Source organism: Mustelus asterias, chromosome 9 (genome assembly GCF_964213995.1).
Source record: "Mustelus asterias chromosome 9, sMusAst1.hap1.1, whole genome shotgun sequence".
NCBI lineage: Eukaryota > Metazoa > Chordata > Chondrichthyes > Carcharhiniformes > Triakidae > Mustelus > Mustelus asterias.
The window spans coordinates 92863386-92886362 of record NC_135809.1 but is presented as its reverse complement, the minus strand read 5'-3'; the positions used below and the strand labels follow the sequence as shown (position 1 = coordinate 92886362).

General features: G+C 43.6%; 1 protein-coding gene across 1 annotated transcript in view; it reads right to left on the bottom strand.

Moving 5' to 3' along the window:
• LOC144498835 (acyl-CoA 6-desaturase-like) overlaps window positions 1-14507 on the bottom strand; it is a 61074-nt gene extending 46567 nt beyond the window's left edge. The window contains exon 1 of the mRNA XM_078220582.1: window positions 14216-14507. Within this exon, the coding sequence (XP_078076708.1) occupies window positions 14216-14422 (207 nt within the window). The 5' untranslated portion in view covers window positions 14423-14507. The remainder of the gene's footprint in view (window positions 1-14215) is intronic.
• Between the last annotated feature and the right edge of the window lie 8470 nt (window positions 14508-22977).

Genomic DNA, 22977 nt, shown 5'->3' with positions numbered 1-22977 from the left:
TTTACATGAATAATGATTGGAATGTGAGTCTTTACAGCTAATCAAGTCTTAAAGATACAGACAATGTGAGTGGAGGGAGCATTAAGCACAGGTTAAAGAGATGTGTATTGTCTCCAGGCAGGACAGCGAGTGAGATTTTGCACATCCAGGCAGGTTGTGTGACATGAACCCAATATCCTGGTTGAGGCCGTCCTCATGTGTGCGGAACCTGGCTATCAGTCTCTGCTCAGTGACTCTGCGCTGTCATATGTCGTGAAGGCCGCCTTGGAGAATGCTTACCCGGAGATCAGAGGCTGAATGCCCGTGACCGCTGAAGTGCTCCCCAACAGGATGAGAACAGTCTTGCCTGGTGATTGTCGAGCGGTGTTCATTCATCCGTTGTCGTAGCGTCTGCATGGTTTCCCCAATGTACCATGCCTCGGGACATCCTTTCCTGCAGCGTAACAGGTAGACAACGTTGGCCGAGTTGCAAGAGTATGTACCATGTACCTGGTGGATGGTGTTCTCGCGTGAGATGATGGCATCCATGTCGATGATCCGGCATGTCTTGCAGAGGTTGCTGTGGCAGGGTTGTGTGGTGTCATGGTCACTGTTCTCCTGAAGGCTGGGTAGTTTGCTGCGGACAATGGTCTGTTTGAGGTTGTGCAGTTGTTTGAAGGCAAGAAGTGGGGGTGTGGGGATGGCCTTGGCGAGATGTTCGTCTTCATCAATGACATGTTGAAGGCTCCGGAGGAGATGTCGTAGCTTCTCCGCTCCGGGGAAGTACTGGACGGCGAAGGGTACTCTGACCGCCGTGTCCCGTGTTTGTCTTCTGAGGAGGTCGATGCGGTTTTTCGCTGTGGCGCATCGGAACTGTCGATCGATGAGTCGAGCGCCATATCCTGTTCTTATGAGGGCATCTTTCAGCGTCTGGAGGTGTCTGTTGTGATCCTCCTCATCTGAGCAGATCCTGTATGTACGGAGGGCTTGTCTGTAGGGGATGGCTTCTTTAACGTGTTTAGGGTGGAAGCTGGAGAAGTGGAGCATCGTGAGGTTATCCGTGGGCTTGCGGTACAGTGAGGTGCACAGGGTCACACAAGGCAAACACACCCAGCCGTCCCAGGGCAATAGGACCCTGTGCGAGAACCTCTCCGGCTATGTCGAGGGCATCCTGAAACCCATTGTACAAAGAACCCCCTGCTTTTGTCGCGACACTACGGGCTTTCTACAGAAACTCAGCACACGGAGCAGTTGAACCAGGAGCACTCCTCGTCACAATGGATGTCTCGGCACTCTACACCAGCATCCCCCATGATGATGGCATTGCTGCAACTGCCTCAGTACTCAACGCCGACAACTGCCAGTTTCCAGATGCAATTTTACAACTCATCCGCTTCATCCTGGACCACAATGTCTTCACCTTCAACAACCAGTTCTTCATCCAGACACACAGAACAGCCATGGGAAAAATTCGCACCTCAATATGCCAACATCTTCATGCACAGGTTCGAACAAGACCTCTTCACTGCACAGGACCTTCAACCGACGCTACACTCTAGATACATCGATGACATTTTCTTCCTTTGGACTCATGGTGAACAATCACTGAAACAACTATATGATGACATCAACAAGTTCCATCCCACCATCAGACTCACCATGGACTACTCTCCGGAATCGGTTGCATTCTTGGACACACACATCTCCATTAAGGACGGTCATCTCAGCACCTCACTGTACCGCAAGCCCACGGATAACCTCACGATGCTCCACTTCTCCAGCTTCCACCCTAAACACGTTAAAGAAGCCATCCCCTACGGACAAGCCCTCCGTATACACAGGATCTGCTCAGATGAGGAGGATCACAACAGACACCTCCAGACGCTGAAAGATGCCCTCATAAGAACAGGATATGGCGCTCGACTCATCGATCGACAGTTCCAACGCGCCACAGCGAAAAACCACATTGACCTCCTCAGAAGACAAACATGGGACACGGTGGACAGAGTACCCTTCGTCATCCAGTACTTCCCCGGAGCGGAGAAGCTACGACATCTCCTCCGGAGCCTTCAACATGTCATTGATGAAGACGAACATCTCGCCAAGGCCATCCCCACAACCCCACTTCTTGCCTTCAAACAACTGCACAACCTCAAACAGACCATTGTCCACAGCAAACTACTCAGCCTTCAGGAGAACAGTGACCATGACACCACGCAACCCTTCCACAGCAACCTCTGCAAGACATGCCGGTTCATCGACACGGATGCCATCATCTCACGCGAGAACACCATCCACCAGGTACACGGTACATACTCTTGCAACTCGGCCAACGTTGTCTACCTGATACGCTGCAGGAAAGGACGTCCCGAGGCATGGTACATTGGGGAACCAAGCAGACGCTACGACAATGGATGAATGAACACCGCTCGACAATCACCAGGCAAGACTGTTCTCTTCCTGTTGGGGAGCACTTCAGCGGTCACGGGCATTTAGCCTCTGATCTTCAGGTAAGCGTTCTCCAAGGCAGTCTTCACGACACACAACAGCGCAGAGTCACTGAGCAGAGACTGATAGCCAAGTTCCGCACACGAGGACAGCCTCAACCGAGATATTGGGTTCATGTCACACTATCTGTAACCCCCACAACTTGCCTGGATATGCAAACTCTCACTCGCTGTCCTGTCTGGAGACAATACACATCTCTTTAACCTGTGCTTAATGCTCCCTCCACTCACATTGTCTGTACCTTTAAGACTCGATTAGCTGTAAAGACTCACATTCCAATCATTATTCATGTAAATTGAGTTTTTGTCTTTGTGCCCTGTTTGTGATCAGAACTCCCACCCACCTGACAAAGGAACAGCCTGTTCTGAAAGCTAGTGTGGCTTTTGCTACCAAATAAACCTGTTGGACTTTAACCTGGTGTTGTTAGACTTCTCACTACAATAGCAGGCCAGAGGCTGGGAATTCTGCAGAGTGTAACTCACCCCCTCACTACCTGAAGTCTGTCCATAATCTACAAGGCACAAGCCAAGAATATGATGACATACTCTCCACTTGCCTGGATGAATGCAGCGCCAACAACACTCAAAAAGCTCAATATCATCCAGGACAAAGCAGCCCGCTAATTGGCATTCCATCCACCAACCTAAAAATTCACTCCTTCCACAATTGATGCACAGTGGCAGCAATATGTACTATATGCAAGATCCATTGCAACAATTCACCAAGGTTCCTTCAACAGCATCTTCCAAACCTGCCATCTAATACCAAGTAACTTTGTGTCACAAAGTGTTGGGCAATGACCATTTCCAATAAAAGAGAATCTAACTACCACCATATGGACTCAATAGCATTAGCATTGTCAAATCCCACCCCACCCATCACTTGCAAAAACCTGTGGGTCACCATTCACCAGAATAACTGGACCAGCCAGATAAACACTGTGGCTGCGAGAGCGGATCAGAGGCTGGGAATTCTGAGGTGAGGCAAGTAACTCACCTCTTGACTCTCCAAAGCCTGACCACCATCTGCAAGGCACATGTAGGGAATGTGATGGGATACTCTCCTGAATTAGCTCAGTTAGTTTAGCTACCAACAACACTCAAATAGCTTTACACCATCCAGCACAAAGCAGCCTGGCACCCCATCCAGCATCGCAGACATTCACTCCTACCACTGCCGGCACAGCATGACTGCAGTATACCATCTGCAAAATGCACTACAACAATTTACCAAGACTCCAGCAACTTCCAAACCTGCAGCCTCTACGATCTAGATGGACAAAGTCAGCAGATGCACGCAAACACCACCCCTTGCCAGTTCGCCTCCAAGACACTCAGCATTCTGACTTGGAATGATAGCACTGTTCCTTTACTATCACTGGATTGACAGCTTGGAACTCCCTTCCAAACAACATTGTGGGTATAGTTACGCCACACTGACTGCTGCGGGTCAAGGCAGCTTACCATCATCTTTGAGTGCAATTAAAGAGAGAACAACCAACACCTACATCCTGTGAAAGAATTTATTAAAATCTCCTGAAGAAGTGCAGGTATGTGCAGTTTAATGCATTCCTTCATAAGGTCACAAAGGTTCAATTGCCTTGCTTTATTCAAATTAATTTGAAAGTCCGATCAGTATATACATTCATTTCCAAATTTGACTCTTGAAATCAATCTGAAGCCATTTTATCTCCGATTTATTAACAACGTGATCATGGTGGTGCTTACAGTCAGTCAGGGGTTACACTGAGCAAATGGAGTTGCTAGAGTACAGCAGACGTGCAAGTATCTACCAACAACCTTTCAAGAGACATTTGAAAGAGTTGCTTAAAGTGAATCTTGGCCTTTTGGCTAAGACCAAGCGTGACTTCAGCTGTAATGCCTGCTATTGTCAGCTTGGATCTAGTATGTCCCTTTACTGAGAACCAGGAATTGGATTGAATTTGATTTGGTTTTTGGAGCAAGCACGGAAATGGATTTGGGGTTCATCACATCCACACTGCACATTGGCTTTGTAATTCTGAGAAAGAAATAAAATTAAAATAAACATATTTTTCAACTTTCCCAGGAACATTATAGATATTTTATGGGAGTTGGCCCTTGGCATTTGTGGTTAGTATACACCAGAAGCAATGAATAAATAATACCCACTGTTTGCATTCCTTGTCCATCATCACACTTCCCGTGCCACACTTCTACATCAGATTCAATTATAGAAAAGTTTCTTCTCACTGACTTCCCACTATTATAGTTACATGATAACAAATTATCTGACATACAAATTCTCATTCCTTTGCTCAATGTGAATCGTGTAGCTCATTGACACTTGTAATTTATCATGGCAACTTATTTAACAATAGTCAAAATAATTCAAATGGAAACTTTACTAGAGAACCAAAGAGTGTTAATATTTCAGGCTCAAATTCCATTACTATATACATGTTATCATAGAAACTGTAAATTAGTGACCATAATTACTTTGAAATGTTTATTTACTTATGTTGGTTTTTTTTTCCATTTTCTTTAAGAGGAAGGTTGTGGGGCAAAATGTTCCAGGAAGGTAGAATGCAGGAATTACCTGTGGACATTTCTGGAATTGGCAAGGAGTTGTTGGTAGAATTGCTCTGGGATCAAAGTTTTGAGGCGCATGGATGGGGCATTGCCCGTGGCAGGGCACAGGAGTGTTTCGAAAGGAGATACTTGGCATGCAGGGTATGATACTGAGAAAACCCGGGCTTCCAAAGAATGAATTGGCAGTGATGGGAAGTGTATTAGTGCTCTGTGTGGGAATGACAGGCTATATGTGGAAGTGGGAAGGAGAGAGAAAGATACTTTAGTTGGGTCAGAGACGAAGAAGAGAGAGAGAGTGGGCAATGCACAAATGTTACAGATTAGGAATGAAAAAGTGCATATGAAACATTGGTGTAATGTCATGGATTGTTTTTTAAAAAAGGAAAAGGAACAGTTAGAACTACAAAGATATTGCCGAAATTCTCCAACCTCGCCCACAGCTGGGGGTATCCAGTCCCGCTGCTGTGAACAGAGATTTGGCTGAGTGCCAAATTCTCCGTTCTCACTGGCAGCGGTAATGGAGGATGCGAGACTGGAGAATTACAGCCACTGTTTTCAAGTGGCTGCAGAAGTCACCTGACCTACAAATTGGCCAAGCACTAGCGGTCTCTGACAGCAGATTACTAGGTGACATGTCTAGGCAGTTCCCTGCTAGATGAACTTCATACCTGCATTGTCTGAACTCTCTGCAAAACATAAGGTCAATAGGCCACCAAACTTCATGACTTCAGAAACAAAAAAAGGACTAACGTAACTCATTATGCAAGGAGGATGCTAAGGACCTCCTCGCTATCTGTTTCGATAGCATCTTGATAGCTTTGACAATGGAAGATTGAAGCTCCTTTACTAAAATTGATTGGCTTCCACTGTGTACCTTTAGCAGCTGTCACATGATCAGAATCCCACTGTGAAAAGTTATGATTATAAACTTATCTGTAAAGCAAAAGAGGAACCTGCAGAATGTAAATCATCTCTCCCTGATATTCTCAAGTTCGAGAACCCTATTGTTGTTACATTTGGAATATATCACAGAGAGAATTTTAATCGAAGGAGCTTCAAGTGCCATAAATTCCATTATGAATAAAGATGGATTAGTTTAAAAGAGGCTGTCTCCAGAAAAGCAACCAGCTTACATTGGTCGCAACCTTACTAGAACTTCTTCTAGTCGGGGTTTTACCTGAAGAAGAATCAACATGGCAAATGGAGGCTCTGGGAATGTATTAAAATACTGTACACAGAGCTACAAAGTAGCCAGATTGTGCCGTTACAAATGACAGGTTCACACAGATAAATATAGACATAAAAACTATGAAAAAAAAAGTATCAAAATGTATCAAAGTGCAACATAGTTTTAAAGGCAAGTTGTTAGAGGTATTTAAAAGAATGGAAGAGCTGGGTCACGTGCCTGTTGAGGGATTATTGCACTTTTCAGATTGCATCGGTCATGGAGCCATGTACTTAACTACACAGAACAGAAGCAGACTATAGGTTACGTAGTTCTTCTTTTCCCCCAGAGTACTTAACTTTTGGGATTCGTTGTTGGTCTATGCAGTGGATGCTGGGCTCTTTGCTGGCCTTCAAGAGAGAGCTGGACCAATCCTTGCCTGGAAAGCTAGTGATCTATGCACATATGATCAATGTGGTCTCCCTGAAGTTTTTGATTTCCTGAGGGGGTCAGTTGGGAATATCTTTCTCCTTCTTTTGGTCCCGTGTTACTTTTTGTATTTGATTGTCGCTCCCAGGAGGTTAAGGTGGCTGCTGGGGATAGGAGGGGACGGCAAGTATCTGGTCATGGTGCTGATTTTCCTCTCCCCTCCCCATTTACAGATATTTATAGTTTATATATGGATTCACCAATTGCTTATCCAATGTTTTCCTCCCTTTATATTTTTTTCCTTAAGGCTTGATGCAGTTTCAAATAAATTCATAAACATTTTAATTAGGACTCGGTCATTATTTAGTGCTTAATTGATACCAAATCCTTTGACAAGACCAACGTGAAACTGATCTCAATTATTTAATTATGAGAAAGTTCAGTTTGAACTATACTACAGAGTCAACAGAAAGATGATCAGGGTGGAAACTGTTACCTTAGTGAGAGATCTCCTACAGCATAGGTTCCGTGATCTACACATTGCTGACTACATATTTATTTTAATGCATGTAAGATATTTATTTTTACAAGGTCTTTTTATCTCACTTGAAGGCATTACAATATTAATTATATGACATATGACTGGATTTTATAGTCAAATTAAATTTCCAGTTCATCAACTGATCTCTTGCTGATGCAATGTGATTTTATCATTGCACAAGCATGTGCAGTGGAACCAGATTTTAAAACCACATTCAGTAAAAACTGCACAAGTCAACATTTTAAGTCTCTGGTAATGAATGGAGACATGAAGTTCTACCAACCATTAGCTCTGATATCATCTGAATTATTGATGACCCAAAATATTGATATGTATCAAGAGGACGACTGATGTAATCCAGCTTAATGGTTGAGGAAAAATGGGAGAAGAATATTTCAGTGTGTGCCTAATATATATTTATCATCCATCTCCTGGTTTCTCCATGATACTTCAGATGTCTGTTACAGAAACAAGACAACAAAAAAAGAAACCCAGGAACTGAATATCAGGTGCTTACAACTTGGAGCCTGGAACTTCAGCATTTTCCAATTTGAACATCTTTCTTCACCAAGCAATGAAAACCCAATTGGCCTGAGGAATTGTTTCCTTAAAAAGACATTAAAGGGACACAGACTAACCAAAGGTCAGTGTGTATTATATAACACAACTAGCCTTAAAAAAGTGTATCCTAGAACTTACCATGGGCAGCACCACGGGATATGGATTGTAATTATTTAAAAGGTCAACATTCTCCCCGCCCCAATATCCCTTCAAAATTTTGATTTGCAAATACAATTTTTTTAACCAGTTTGTTACAGATAGAAATATCAGAAATAAGCCACATATGTTTGTCTGTCTTGACCCTATCAGTTATCAAAATAAGCAAGTATGGGTGATTAATCTGTTACGTAGCTGTTGGTATGGAGTACAAACATTGGTATCATGTGGATATGATATTTCCCCAAAAGGAATTGGTCTAATCCTGTGGGGAATAAGACTAATTCCGCTGCTCCTTCCTTTCCTCCCACTCGGCACTATGACTTTGTTGCCGTGGCATAAAATCTATTCACTTGGGGTTCATTAGTGTGCCGGGAGGATTCGGTACGTGCAAGCCTTACATCAATATGTCATGTGGCCTTTCAATGTTATGATGAAACTCAAAGCTCAAAATAACCGCTTACCTATCTCAAGTCCACCCCTTAATTACAGGTTTAATTACCATTTGCTTCTTTGGACAACAAAACAATTAATTAAACTGAAAATACCTCTCCAAAATTGCCGGGCTGAAAAAAGCTGCGTGTAATTGACCATTCAGGAGGTCCAGTTTCAATTTCCTGGCTTTTGCTGAACTATCACATTTCACCAGGATGATACCAGCGACATTGCTTGAAAATCTCAATTCAACAGCATCGACAGGGCGACACAGTGATTAGCACTGCGGCCTCACAGCGCCAGGAACCTGGGTTCAATTCCGGCCTGGGTGACTGTGCAAATTCCATACAGACATTCTCCCCGTGTCTGCATGGGTTTCCTCCGGGTGCTCTGGTTTCCCCCCACAGTCTAAAGATGTGCAGGTTAGGTGGATTGTCCTTGACAGATTGCCAAATTGTCCCTTAGTGTCCCACGACGTGCAAGTTAGGGGGATTAGTGGTGTAAATGTGTGGGGTAATGGGAAAGGGCCTGGGTGGTATGCTCTGTCAGAGTCGGTGCAGACACTATGGTGCAGACTCTACTCCTTCTGCACTGTAGGGATTCTATGATTCTGGAAGAGGGAGTTTTGGCTTTCCACCACCTTGTGAGAGAAAGCTGCTTCCCAATTTCACCCAATAGCCTAACTCCACTTTTAAGATTACACCCTCTGGATCTGGATTCCCCACTGATGGAACAGTTATCATTTTAAACACCTTGATTATCTCACTCCCAAAACCTTTGAGAGTGAAAGAGTGCAAGCTGAATAGATTTATCCCTTAGTATCGTAGTATAATTCAGCTGAATTTGCGCTGTAATCCTTTCAAGGCTAATTTATCTTTCCTCAAGTTCCATACTAAAAAGTAAATAGTTCTCCAAATGGGGCCTGGCCAAGACGAAGTATCATTTGCTGACTTTTGAATTCCAATCTAACAATCTAGACAGCTCAGAGCGCCAGGGACCCGGGTTCAATTCCGGCCTTGGGTCACTGTCTGTGTAGAGTTTGCATATTCTCCCCGTGTCTGTGTGGGTTTCCTCCGGGTGCTCTGGTTTCCTCCCGCAGTCCGAAAGATGTGCTGGTTAGGTGGACTGACCATGCTAAATTGCTCCTTCATGTCAAAAGATGTGAGGGTTAGGTGGATTAGCCATGGTAAACGTGGATAGGTTGGGGAAAAGGGTCTGGTAAGGTACTCTGTCAGAAAGAGTCAGTGCAGATTTGATGGGCCAAATGGCCTTCTTCTGCACTGTGGGAATTCTATGAATCACCTCCCAACTTGCCATGCAAGTGTAGACATATCAATCAATCAGGGCTTGAAAGGGATGGCAGGATATTATTACAGGTGGCACACATGTAGTTCAAGTTTCATGAGTGTAAGCAAAGGTGACAGCTTAATGCCCCCAGCAGTTGAATAGTTTGTTGACACTCCACTGTCTGAGCTCATCCAGGAAGATTAGCTACTTGGGTGAGGAACAATACCTCAGTACCATTAAGAGCGAATACAGTTACTCTACCAAATTAGTGGAGTGGGGTTGATAAATGGAGGGGAATTGTTTTCAGTTTCTACCAGTTATTCTCCTTAAAGTGATCACCTATACATTCAGGTATAGTTGCACAGGAACCAGGCAGCCCCCAAAATCTCATCCAAGTGGTCATCCTGCACATGCAAGTCCAGGGAGTATTATTAGGGCAACTGATAGTGGAGATTATCAAAGCCAAAAACAATTCTGTCATCCATATGTGAACATTTTGCAGGAAATATCACTGATGGGACAAAAATTATTGTCTTGATCTTTTCCCCTCCCTAACCCAAATGTTACAGACCTGCCCAAAAAAGGTGACAGGGATAAATCTGGTAGATACAGACTAATCAGTCCAATCTCAGTGCTGGGAAAACTATGGGAAACAATTGTCAAGAATAAAATAAGTTTCACTTGGAGAAACTTGATTTTGGAAGGGACAGTCGGCACAGACCTGTTAAAGGCAAATTGTGTCCAATTAACCTGATTCAGTTCTTTAAAGATATTATAAAGAAAGTTGATGAAGATAGTGTAGTAGATGTGTATATGGATTGTCAAAAGGCATTTGGCAAAGTACTGCATAATAGACTTATTCAGAAAATAGAAGCTCGTGGCTTAAAGAACAGTGGTATTTTCAGTATGAAATTAGCTAAAGAATAGGAGGTGGAGAGTAATCATCAACAGATGTTTTTTTGTTGACCCGAATTCTGGACAGAATTATGCAGTGAGGGCTTCAAGGGTCAGTGCTTTCTCGATATAAATAAATTACATGGACTTTGATAGAGTATAAAATCAAAGTTTGCAGAAGATAAAAGAATTGGCAAAATAGTAACAGTGAGCTGGACAGCAGACATCAGGATAACATAGTTTGGTGAAATGGGCAGATAGGTGGCAGGTGCCCTTAATGCACTCAACTGTGAAGAGAAGGAATTTAGAAGAAACAACTTGGAGGGGCAATCTAAATAGGAACATTGAGAGAATTACAAGAGCAAAGGGGGCTGCAGATGCACATTCATAAATCCTTAAAGGTGCAGGACTAGTTGATAACACAGTTAATAAAGGCGAAAAGCAAAATACTGCAGATGCTGGAATCTGAAACAAGAACAGAAAATACTGGAAAATCTCAGCAGGTCTGACAGCATCTGCGGGGAGAGAATAGAGCTAACGTTTTGAGTCTAGATGACTCTTTGTCAGAGCTAAGATTTTGTATGCAGGGGCATCGAGTACAACATTTACAAATCACTGGTTAGGCCTCAGTGCATTGTATACAATTTTGGACATCATACCTTAAGAAGGATGCCAAGGCCCTGGAGATGGTACACAGGAAGTTTCCCACGGATGAGTGAATTCAGTTATGTGATGGGAATGGAGAAACTTGTTCTGTTCTCCTTAAAGCAGCGAAGGAAAAGGTGAAACAGGGATATTCAAAATTAAGGCATTTTGGTAGAGCAAGTAGAAAAAAAAATTTTCCTCTGGCCAGTAATCAGAAATTATAAATTGAAAGTTTTTGGAAAAACAAACTAGAAGAGAAATGAGGGGAAATTTCTGAAGAGAAGTTTTGTTAAGAACTGCAACACATTACCTTAAAATATGGTGGAATCAATATTTTGGCATGCATTGTAAAGGACTGGTTTGCAGCATTATGGACCTAAGTGTGGGACTAAACTGAACTGATTATTCAAAGGCTCAGCCGGCCAATAACTTCCTGGTGTAAGATTTTATAATTCTATGAATTGCAGCCTCCCTATTGCTGTTTCAGATGCAATGCATTAACACAACACAGGACAGCAACTTTCATAAAATCCCTACAGTACGGAAGGCGGCCATTCAGCCCATCGAGTCTGTACTGACCAGAATTCCACCCAGGCCCTATTCCCGTAACCCCACACATTTACCCTGCTAATCCCCGACTCTAGGGTCAATTTAGCATAGCAAATCAACCTAACCCACACATCTTTGGACTGTGGGAGGAAACTGGAGCACCCGGAGGAACCCCACGCAGACATGGGAAGAACATGCAAACTCCACACAGACAGTGACCCGAGCCCGGAATTGAACCTGAGACTCTCAGCTAACCACTGTGCCGCCCAAACACCTATGCTGCATTCACTCAGGAATCCATGAAGAACAACTTCAAAAAGATTTAACTGTTCGCTAAGGCAATTACAATATTCAGACAAAATAATTCCGCTGTGAAGTTCATGGTCAGGGACCCTGTCATCACTCCATCTGTGGAGTGTCGGGGAAAGTCAAAATGGGTTTCAATCAACCACGGGACAATTGACATCTTGTACATGCACTTTACCTATTGAACCTCTTTCCTGTATTCCATCCCATCCTCCCTCAAATGAGTCATCTCATGGTGTGGTATGCTTCCACAGACTAGTCCCCACCAGAAACTCAGCCAATTCTCCATGCTGCCTATATCGAGAATATTGTCTGGCAATTCAACCTTGGGGAGCATTGCAAGCAAACCTAATCCTGTTCTCACCCTTCATTCACATCGGAGGTACACACACTTTCCAACAATGTATCCAAAGAATGATCAGGAATACTGGAAATTCTTGCTTATTTTGTTCCTATCTTCAGTCTCGGGCGCTGGGATCAATTGTGGTGATTAATTAATTCAGCAAGAATAAGGTTTGGGCTGGGCTCATTTAGTTCTTTGTAACTCTGTCATATTAAACTATTGAGGCAGTTTTTAATTGCTATTTCAACTCCTTCATCCTTTTGCGCAATACATCTCAGGATTATTCAACCAAACATCTCTGGTCACGAGCTGTAATACTGCACCAGGCAACAAAGGGTTCCAGATCAATGTCCAGCACTACATGCTCGATAAATCAATTATTTTTCTATTTTATTCATTTACATTGCTAACAATGGTACACTTTGCAGACACAGTGAACAATTAAATATGCTTCACTGGCTGAGATGCCTGTTAAGTTTCTTGAGTGTTGTTGGAGCTGCACTCATCTAAAAGTATTCCATCACACCCCTGACTCTGCCTTGCAGATGGTGCAAAGGCTTCAGGGAGTCAGGTGGAAAGTTACTGGACACAGTTATCTGATTTTCTCTTGTAGCTACAGTATTTATAGGCTGGTGCAGTTAAGTTTCTGGACAAAGGTAACCACCAGGGTATTGATGATGGAGGATCTGGTGATGGGAATGCCATTGAATGCCAAGGGGAGGTGGTCAGACTTTCCCTCATTGGAGATGGTCATTGGCCCAAAGCTGAATGTTATTCAGGTGCTGCATGCTGACACAGGCTACTTCGGTTTGATGTTGGGTAAAGTGTATTATCCTCCCACAAATGAACATCTCATACTTTAGGTTCACATAAAGAACAGCCACTTGACAAGCACCATTGCAACTGTGACCCACAAAAGGACAATACTTCCCAGAGCAAAAGAAGAATTGGAGAAAGTCCTGGTTATTTGCAATTGATTCTGAATGAATATTGGTGATTAGCAGCAGCGCATCCCTAGGAAACTTTAACTGTGTCCATATATTGTAGCAATAAAGCACCAATAGGAGTTGCAGACCAGTTCAGTAGTACTTACCAGAATTAATATATTACAGTCACCAAAAGAATCAAGCTTTGTTAGTTGATATTCTATGATCTTCAGCAGTGTTTTGGAGATGGCATTTTAACTGTAGCACATTCATTGATAGTGCTGTCACTTAATGGGTGTTTGAATAAATCATTTATTAAATTATTACTGGATTTGCCATGATTAGTATGAATATGATTTTAAAAATGCAATTCATCCACTTTTGTGTGATCCATGTAATTATTCTGAATCAACATTTTAAAAAAAACTTAGCTCCCTACGGGTGACTCAGAAGAATTATACTGCTTTAATTTTCCCTCAACAATTTAGTAATTCAGATGCAGACCTCGCCAAGAGCTTTTAGTATTGTGGGAACTGCCCATGTAGTGTTTCCTTAAGAAGTAGTGGCCCACATACATCTCTGTGACCGATAGTAACTCAGGATCCCTGAACTCCAGTAACCTTGGTCTTCTGCCACCGAATTGGGCTTTCCTCCGTACCTCAAATAAACATTTTGTTTAAAAGAGGAAGGGGGGGGGCAAAAAAAAAAACAAGTGCAAATTTGCGAAACAAAATATTCTGGGAAAAGACTGATCGATTGTGAAAAAGGAATATTGAATGAATATGACAAAAGAGCAAAGAAAAATGCAGTCTTCGAATGCCTTCTGACTTTATATTCAGGCAGCATCTCTCTCTGAGGTAAAAATGCAAGCGGACAATCGATCGGTTTGATTGAATGTTTGTTTAAAGGTGATCTGCTTACCGTGGCATCCTCTCCGGCAAAGTGACTGATAACCCGTATCCCTCCAGGGTGCTTTAAGGCCCAGTTAGTCACGTTATATACTTTCCTATCAATCACCAGCCACTTGTCCGTCTTGCTATTGTGCTTCTGGATCTCTTGCCAAGTGTACAGGGCTAACATTTTCTCACACTCCCCTTCTTCTTCACCCTTCTCTCCTCCTTTCCCCATCCTTGCTCCTTTCCCCCCTCCTTTCCTTCTCCCGGCTCTTCTCTTTCCTCTACCTGCCCTCTTTAGCAGTTCATCTTATATTTCCAGCCCGCCCAGCAACATCCTGCAAGAATTAACCATTAACGCGATGCTGTAACCTAGGAGATCAGCAGAGTTTTTGCACCAATCAAGCGGCTGTGCCACAGCCCTGGTCTGCAGGCATTGGTTCAATCCTGATCTTTCGAACCGGTTTTTTTTGGGGGGGGGCGGGGGAGGGAGAGAGCTGATCCTTCCCATCAAAGCTTTCAGATCAACCCTCACTTCATTGAGGTTGCGGCCAAAAACCTGTCTCGGCGGAGTTAGTTAGCTGGGGGTTGACACACTGCCAACCTTTCCGAGGCAGTCCCTTTTTCCTTTGACTCACAGCAGCCTCTCAGCAATACTACTCCAGCTCCAAGGCGCTGTCAACATCACCCAGCACTCCCCAACTGGTATCCTGCTTTTATTTCATCCAATCCCTACAGTGCAGAAAGAGGCCATTCAGCCCATCGAGCCTGTACCGACAACAATCCCACCCAGGTCCCATCCTTGTAATCCCATGTGTTTACCCTGCTAATCCCCCTGACACTAAGGGGTGATTGAGCATGGCCAATCCACCCAACCTGTACATCTTGTGGGAGGAAACTGGAGCACCCAGAGGAAACCCATGTTGACACAGGGAGAATGTGCAAACGCCACACAATTAACCGAGGCTGGAGTTGAACCTGGATCCGTGGCGCTGTGAGGCAGCAGTGCTAACCACTGTGCCACCACACCCAAGCTGCCCTGCCATTCCTGTCTATCCAGCTCCCTCACACCGGAGCTTAGGCGCTCCTCTCCGCCTGCACTATTCTCTGATGCAGAATGTGGATCCAGCTCCATCTGGGCCTCAGTGACATCTGACCAGATTTGCTGCAGGACAGGATGCTGAAGAACCAGAGAAGAAGGTTGTTGGTCAAACAAATTCCTCTTGCACTTGTTGATATTTCAATGTGTGAGTCTGCTTTTCAAGGAATTAGGGTTCATTCAGTATTTGATTTCTATTGTCCCAAAAATATACATTATTCATAAAATTTGTAAAAATACATTACAAAACATTTCAGCCGGAAGGCACGGGGATCGGAATTGCAGAGGGGCGGACAATGGGAAGATTCATTGACCTCAGATGGGATTTTCCAGTCTCGGGTCGAGTGAGGCTGTAAAATCTCACCCTTCAACTTGAAAATTATCGGATGTGTCATAAACTTCGACTTGTCTCTACACTGTGTTCCAATTCTAGGCTTGTCTCCACATTGTGTTCCAATCCTAGGTGCCTCTATACAAGTATAATTCTTATGATATTGTCAATATGCATTCCATGTCAGACATACAGCAAGATGGTTCAAATTGAAAAATTACAAAATAGAATCCAACTTTCCTTCTTACAACATGTTCTTCTCTGAGATTCCCAATACAGTTTCAATACTTTCATATTCATATTCAATGTTAGACATACAGCCCGAGGGGGTTCTACAGATTTTCCAGCCCCTCAATGTTCCATAGCAGAAAGGCCTTAGACAGTGACCTTCCCCCATTGCACCTCTGAGGTGGCTGCCCAGTCTTTAGTGTGTCAATCAAGTCATCCTGGACCTTAGACAGTTAAGGACAACTCTTTACACTGGAAGACCACCAAGTTTCAGGTATACCAAAGACTGTCTTTCACCGAGTTGACGTCCTCCAGCCACAGTTGCTGTTTGTCTCAGTGTGCATCCTTGGAACAGTCTCCAAAGCACAGAGTCCTGCGTCACAGAACTGCTGAGGGGGGACCAAGACAACAACCCCTGTATCTTTTCCAGACCTGCTTTACAAATGCTCATTCTAGAAGGAGGTGAACAACGATAGATTATCAAGTTGGCAGTGTGAAGCACAACAGTGTGCCTAATGAGAAACAATGGTTTGCTTTTATATAGAACTTATCTTTCAACATTCCACATGCAGTGCATTACTTTGAAGTACAATGATTGCTTTCATGCAGGTTTTTAGCAACATTCCACAAAAAGAAAGTAGAAGTTTGTTTTTGATGCTGGGGGCAAAATGTTGGCACCTGTTTCCAAATGTAATGACTGATTAAAAATCCCATTCACAAGACATCACCTTAGAGATGCAGCATTTTAAAAATTTTTACCTGGGACTTGGACCTCACTGGCTGGGACAGCATTTATTGCCCATCCCAGATTGCCCTTGACAAGGTAGTGGTGAGTTGCCTTCTTGAATTATTGCAGTTCATGTGCTGTAGGTACACCCACAGTGTGGTTAGCGAGAGAGTTCCAGGATTTTGACCCAGCAAAAGTGAAAGAATGGCAATATAGTTTCAAGTCAGAATGGTCCATGGCTTGGAGGGGAACTTGCAGCTGGTGGTGTTTCCATGAATCTGCTGCCCTTGCCCATCTACATAATGGAGGTTGCGGTTTGGAGAGTGCTGTCAAAGCGTTGATGCATTTTGTAGTGCATCTTGTAGATGGTACACTCTGCCACTGTTCGTCGGTGGTGATGGTGAATATTGAAGGTGGTGGTAGGGTGCCAATGAATTGAGCTACGTTGTCCTGGATGATGTCAAGCTTCTTGACTGTTGTTGGAGTTGCACTAATCCAGGCATCATACTCCTCGGCGGCACGGTGGCACAGTGGTTAGCATTGCTGCCTCAGAATGCAGGTTCAATTGCAGCCTTGGGTGACTGTCTGTGTGGAGTTTGCATGTTCTCCCCGTATCTGCGTGGGTTTCCTCCGGGTGCTCCGGTTTCCTCCCACAGTCTGAAAGATGTGCTGATTAGGTGCATTGGCCATGCTAAATTCTTCCTCAGTGTGCCTGATCAGGCGCCGGAGTGTGGCGACTAGGGCATTTTCACAGTAACTTCATTGGAGTGTTAATGTAAGCTTGCTTGTGACTAATAAATAAATAAACTTTAATTACCCGTTCTTATAATAGCTGAACCGCGACATTACTCCTTAAGCTCACCTTTACCCCTTAAAACCTTTGATTAATGTAAATGTATCAGTCTCAAATTTCAAATGAATAATTGATATAGCAACAATTGCCAGCTGCTAGAGAGTTCCAAACTTCCATCATCCTTTCATTGTAGAAGTGTTTCCTAATTTTACTCCTAAAACATATGGTTCTAATTTTTAGACTATGTTGCTTTGTCCTACTCCCTCTAACCAGAAGGAATAATTTCTTGATGTCTAAGCTTAATATTTTGAAAATAGTGATCAAATCACCCCAAACAGTCTTAATTCCACGGAATACAACCCTAGTTTGTGTAAACATGCCTTACAATTTAACTCTTGGAGGCCAGGCATCATCTGGTAAATATATTCTCCACTCCCTGCAAGGTTAATACATCCTTCCAACAATGTGGTCCCCAGAGCTGCTCACAGTATCCCAGGTGAGGTGTAACCAGGGCTTTGTATAGCTGACGTATGACCTCCGCCCTTTCAAATTCTATTTTTTTAGATGGAGGGGCCACTGTTAGCCATTTTGATTATTTTCTATACCTGTTCATGACATTCTAATGACCTCTGTATCTGAACCCCAAAATCTTTTGTTGGGCCTTCACTGTTTCTAACTTTTGACCATTTAGAAAGTATCTTGTTCTATCCTTTTTAGGTCTGAAGTGGATGACCTATAATTTACATACACTGAACTCCATTTGCTACCATTTTGCCCATTTAGCTAATCCATCAAAAGTTATTTTTAATGATATGCTTCCAAAAGAACATTTTTTAAAATCTCCTCTGTCCGGACCCCCCATGATTTTGAACACCTCTATCAAATACCCTCTCCACACTCTCTCCTCTAATGAGAACAATCCCAGCTTCAACAACCTATCCATGTAACTGAAGTTCCTCATCTCTGCAACTATTCTTGTAAATCTTTCCTGGACCCTCCCTAATGTCTTTGCATTCTTCCTAAAGAGCAGTAATCAGAATTGGACACAATACTCCAGCTGGGGACAGAAGAGTTTTATAAAGATTCATCATAACTTCCTTGCCTTTGTACTCTATACCTCCTGAGGTATAGAGTATAAATATATTTATGTTTATAAAGCTCCATATCCCATATGCCTCATTAACCACTTTTCCAACTTGATCTGCCATATTCCTTGATGCTCCCCTTGTATCTCTTTTCCTATTCCCCTATTAGAATTATACCTTTTGTTTAATATTGCCTCTTCTTGTTGTTCACAGTTTTCTGTCTTAAATTTCATCTGCCAAGTGTCCTATTCCACCAGCCTGTCCATAATCATAGAATCCCCACAGTGCAGAAGGAGGTCTTTCGGCCCATCAGGTCTGCGCCAAATCCCCTAAAGATATCAAGCACGTTATATGGGGCTCTATCAAACACATTTTGGAATAACTTCCCTCTACATCCTTGGATGCATACCTGCTGATCCTGGTGAATTGTCCACTTCGTGTCAAGCTAAGCTCTCTAATATTCCATCTTTATCAATTTTTGCCTCTTTCATATACCTCCTCCTTCACTGTGACCTTAGCAGCCTCTTCTTCCTCAATAAAGATAAATACAAAACTCTCATTGAGTATCTCAGCCTTGCTCTCTATCTCTTCACTCTCTGATAGGTTGTGCCACTTCTCTTACCACCCTATTACTTTTTCTGTACCTATGGAAGACTTTTGGATTTACTTTTATGGTCGTTGCCAGTTTCTTAATTGGGGCCTGCAATTCTTTCAGTTTGTTCCTTATACTCTGTGTTGGTTAAAGAAAGCTTATTTGCACCACCCAGCCTAATCTGTCCTTCTGCTCTAATGATTTACTCACATGTTTCTTATTTCTCTTTCCTAGCTAAATCCCTATATCATGTTTAGTTTTCCCTTTACCTGTAGTATTCTGGTAATCTACTCTCTTCCCTTTCATTTGTTGTCAAACTATTATCTATACAATCTTTTCCCTCTGAGCCTGCCCCCATTTATTATTTTAAAGTCTTGTGTCTGCTCCATTTATCCTTTCCATCCGGACCTTGATCCCAGCCTAGTTTGGATGGATCCCATCCTGATAGTACAACCTACCTGTTCATTGCCGGGAACCCCTCTTTCCCACACCACTCCTTCAGCCACATCCTTTATCTACTTTTCCTTAAACCAGTTTGCATGTGACTTGCGTAATAACCCAGATATTATAGCCCTTGAGATCCTGTTCTTTATCGTGGAGCCTATCCTGGTGCTCTCCCCAACTAGACCTCTAGCCTATCTTTACTCTTTTAGCCCCCAACATGGACCACAATTACTGGATTCAATCCCTCCTGCTACAATATCCTTTTAATTCGCTTCAGGATGTCATTCACCCTGGCACCAGGTAGGGTGTGAGACTCTACATCCTACTTACAAAGCTATCTGTTCCCCTAATTATTGCATCTCCTACTGCTACCATTTTACAGTTTGCATTCAGACAGCCTCCTGCTCCATGGTATCCAAGATCTGCATTCTGGCTATCCTTCTGCCAGTCTTTATCCTTATCCTCCTACTTGTATAAAACCTGTTACATCTCCAACCCTTTCCAGTTCTGACAAAAGGTTATCAATCTGAAACATTTTAACATTGTTTCATTCTCCAGCCGGGCTGCTCCCAGACCTGCTGAGGATTTACAGCATTTTCTGTTTTCCAGCATTACGCAGTGCTTTGCTCCTGCAATGGTGACAGAGCAGTTGCAGCGTTGACTAATCATGATGTTAGGCAGGTACAGAGGACAGGTGGGGAGACTGAGGCTGGCAGCAGAGAAGAGGAAGTTTGGCAAGCACAAAGGTGTGAGGGAGTGGGTGTGAGGGGAGGGAGTGAAGGAGGAATTGGTGAGGAAGAGAGACAGTAGTTGAAGTGATTGAGATTAAGTTGAAGTTCAGATGAAGTGATTTAATGAAGTTTGTTAGAGAGATACTGTTAATGATTTGTTACAGTGTGCAGTGTCCATTCTCAGCTTTTGGTTGTTAAGCACAGTAATGTCATCTTTCAGCCACGCCCTTCCCGGAATTCGGGGTGGGTGAGGCTCGCAGAATGGAATTCTCCGTTGGCCTCGGGCAGAATTTTACCAGCCTTGCCCGAGCGAGTGTCTTCAAACAACTAACCAAAGCCGAAATTTTGTGTTTGAACAGATGGTTAATTTTCTCATTGAATCAAAGAGATAAAGATAGTCAGTGATACAGGAAAGTCTGTGATCAGCAAAGGATTCTGTTTCATCTCCATACATCCTCTCTTCAATGAGTTTTGGGCTTGGCACAATGCTGAACTCTTCATCCGTCACCCCCGTCTTCGTACTCGCCTCTTTGGGCAGGAGTCTTCCACTATTCAACTAATCCTTTCACCCACCTCCCAGTATTCTCCCTCTACCTGGACCCTCCCTCTGGTCTCTGACCTGCTGTTGATCTTTTCATTGAAAACTGTCAACATGACATTGGCTTTTTTCTCTGCTCCTCTCACCCACTCCAATCTGTCTCATTTTAAAATTCCTGCACTCATTCCTGACCCAACCCTGACCTTGCTGTCAAACCTGCTGACAATGGTGGTGCCGCTGTTGTCTGGCAAACTGATCTCAACCTTGCAAAGACTGAGCACCAACACTCAGGCACTTCTCCCTACCCCCTCCAGACCATGATCCTTCACCATCTAACATCAAGCCATTGTTTCTAGGACTGCCACATTGCCTCTGGAGATCTTCCCTCCACAGCTTCCAACCGCATAGTTCCCAACCCCATATAGCCCATTCTACCTCCTTCCCAAAATCCACAAACACTGCTGCCCTGGTAGACTTTAATTTAAGAACATAGAACATAGAACATAGAACATTACAGCGCAGAACAGGCCCTTCGGCCCACGATGTTGCACCGACCAGTTAAAAAAAAAACTGTGACCCTCCAACCTAAACCAATTTCTTTTCGTCCATGAACCTATCTACGGATCTCTTAAACGCCCCCAAACTAGGCGCATTTACTACTGATGCTGGCAGGGCATTCCAATCCCTCACCACCCTCTGGGTAAAGAACCTACCCCTGACATCGGTTCTATAACTACCCCCCCTCAATTTAAAGCCATGCCCCCTCGTGCTGGATTTCTCCATCAGAGGAAAAAGGCTATCACTATCCACCCTATCTAAACCTCTAATCATCTTATATGTTTCAATAAGATCCCCTCTTAGCCGCCGCCTTTCCAGCGAAAACAATCCCAAATCCCTCAGCCTCTCCTCATAGGATCTCCCCTCCATACCAGGCAACATCCTGGTAAACCTCCTCTGCACCCTCTCCAAAGCCTCCACATCCTTCCTGTAATGTGGGGACCAGAACTGCACACAGTACTCCAAGTGCGGCCGCACCAGAGTTGTGTACAGTTGCAACATAACGCTACGACTCCTAAATTCAATCCCCCTACCAATAAACGCCAAGACACCATATGCCTTCTTAACAACCTTATCTACTTGATTCCCAACTTTCAGGGATCTATGCACACATACACCTAGATCCCTCTGCTCCTCCACACTATTCAAAGTCCTCCCGTTAGCCCTATACTCAACACAACTGTTATTCCTACCAAAGTGAATTACCTCACACTTCTCCGCATTAAACTCCATCCGCCACCTCTCGGCCCAACTTTGCAACCTGTCTAAGTCTTCCTGCAAACTACGACACCCTTCCTCACTGTCTACCACACCACCGACTTTGGTGTCATCAGCAAATTTGCTAATCCACCCAACTATACCCTCATCCAGATCATTAATAAATATTACAAACAGCAGTGGCCCCAAAACAGATCCCTGAGGTACACCACTTGTAACCGCACTCCATGATGAATATTTACTATCAACCACCACCCTCTGTTTCCTATCCGCTAGCCAATTCCTGATCCAATTTCCTAGATCACCCCCAATCCCATACATCTGCATTTTCTGCAGAAGCCTACCATGGTGAACCTTATCAAACGCCTTACTAAAATCCATATATACCACGTCCACTGCCTTGCCCCCATCCACCTCCTTGGTCACTTTCTCAAAAAACTCAATAAGGTTAGTAAGGCACGACCTACCTGCCACAAAACCATGCTGACTATCACCTATCAATTCATTACTCTCCAAATAACTATAAATCCTATCCCTTATAATTTTTTCCAACATCTTGCCGACAACAGAAGTGAGACTCACCGGTCTATAATTCCCGGGGAAGTCTCTGTTCCCCTTCTTAAACAATGGGACAACATTCGCTAACCTCCAATCTTCTGGTACTATACCAGAGGCCAACGACGACCTGAAGATCAGAGCCAGAGGCGCTGCAATCACTTCTCTTGCCTCCCAGAGAATCCTTGGATAAATCCCATCCGGACCAGGGGATTTATCTATTTTCAGACCCTCCAGAATATCCTGCACATCCTCCTTATCAACTGTAATACTGTCTATTCTACTCCCTTGCAACCCAGTGTCCTCCTCAGCTATATTCATGTCCCCTTGCGTGAACACCGAAGAGAAATATTGGTTCAATGCTTCACCAATCTCCTCCGGTTCCACACATA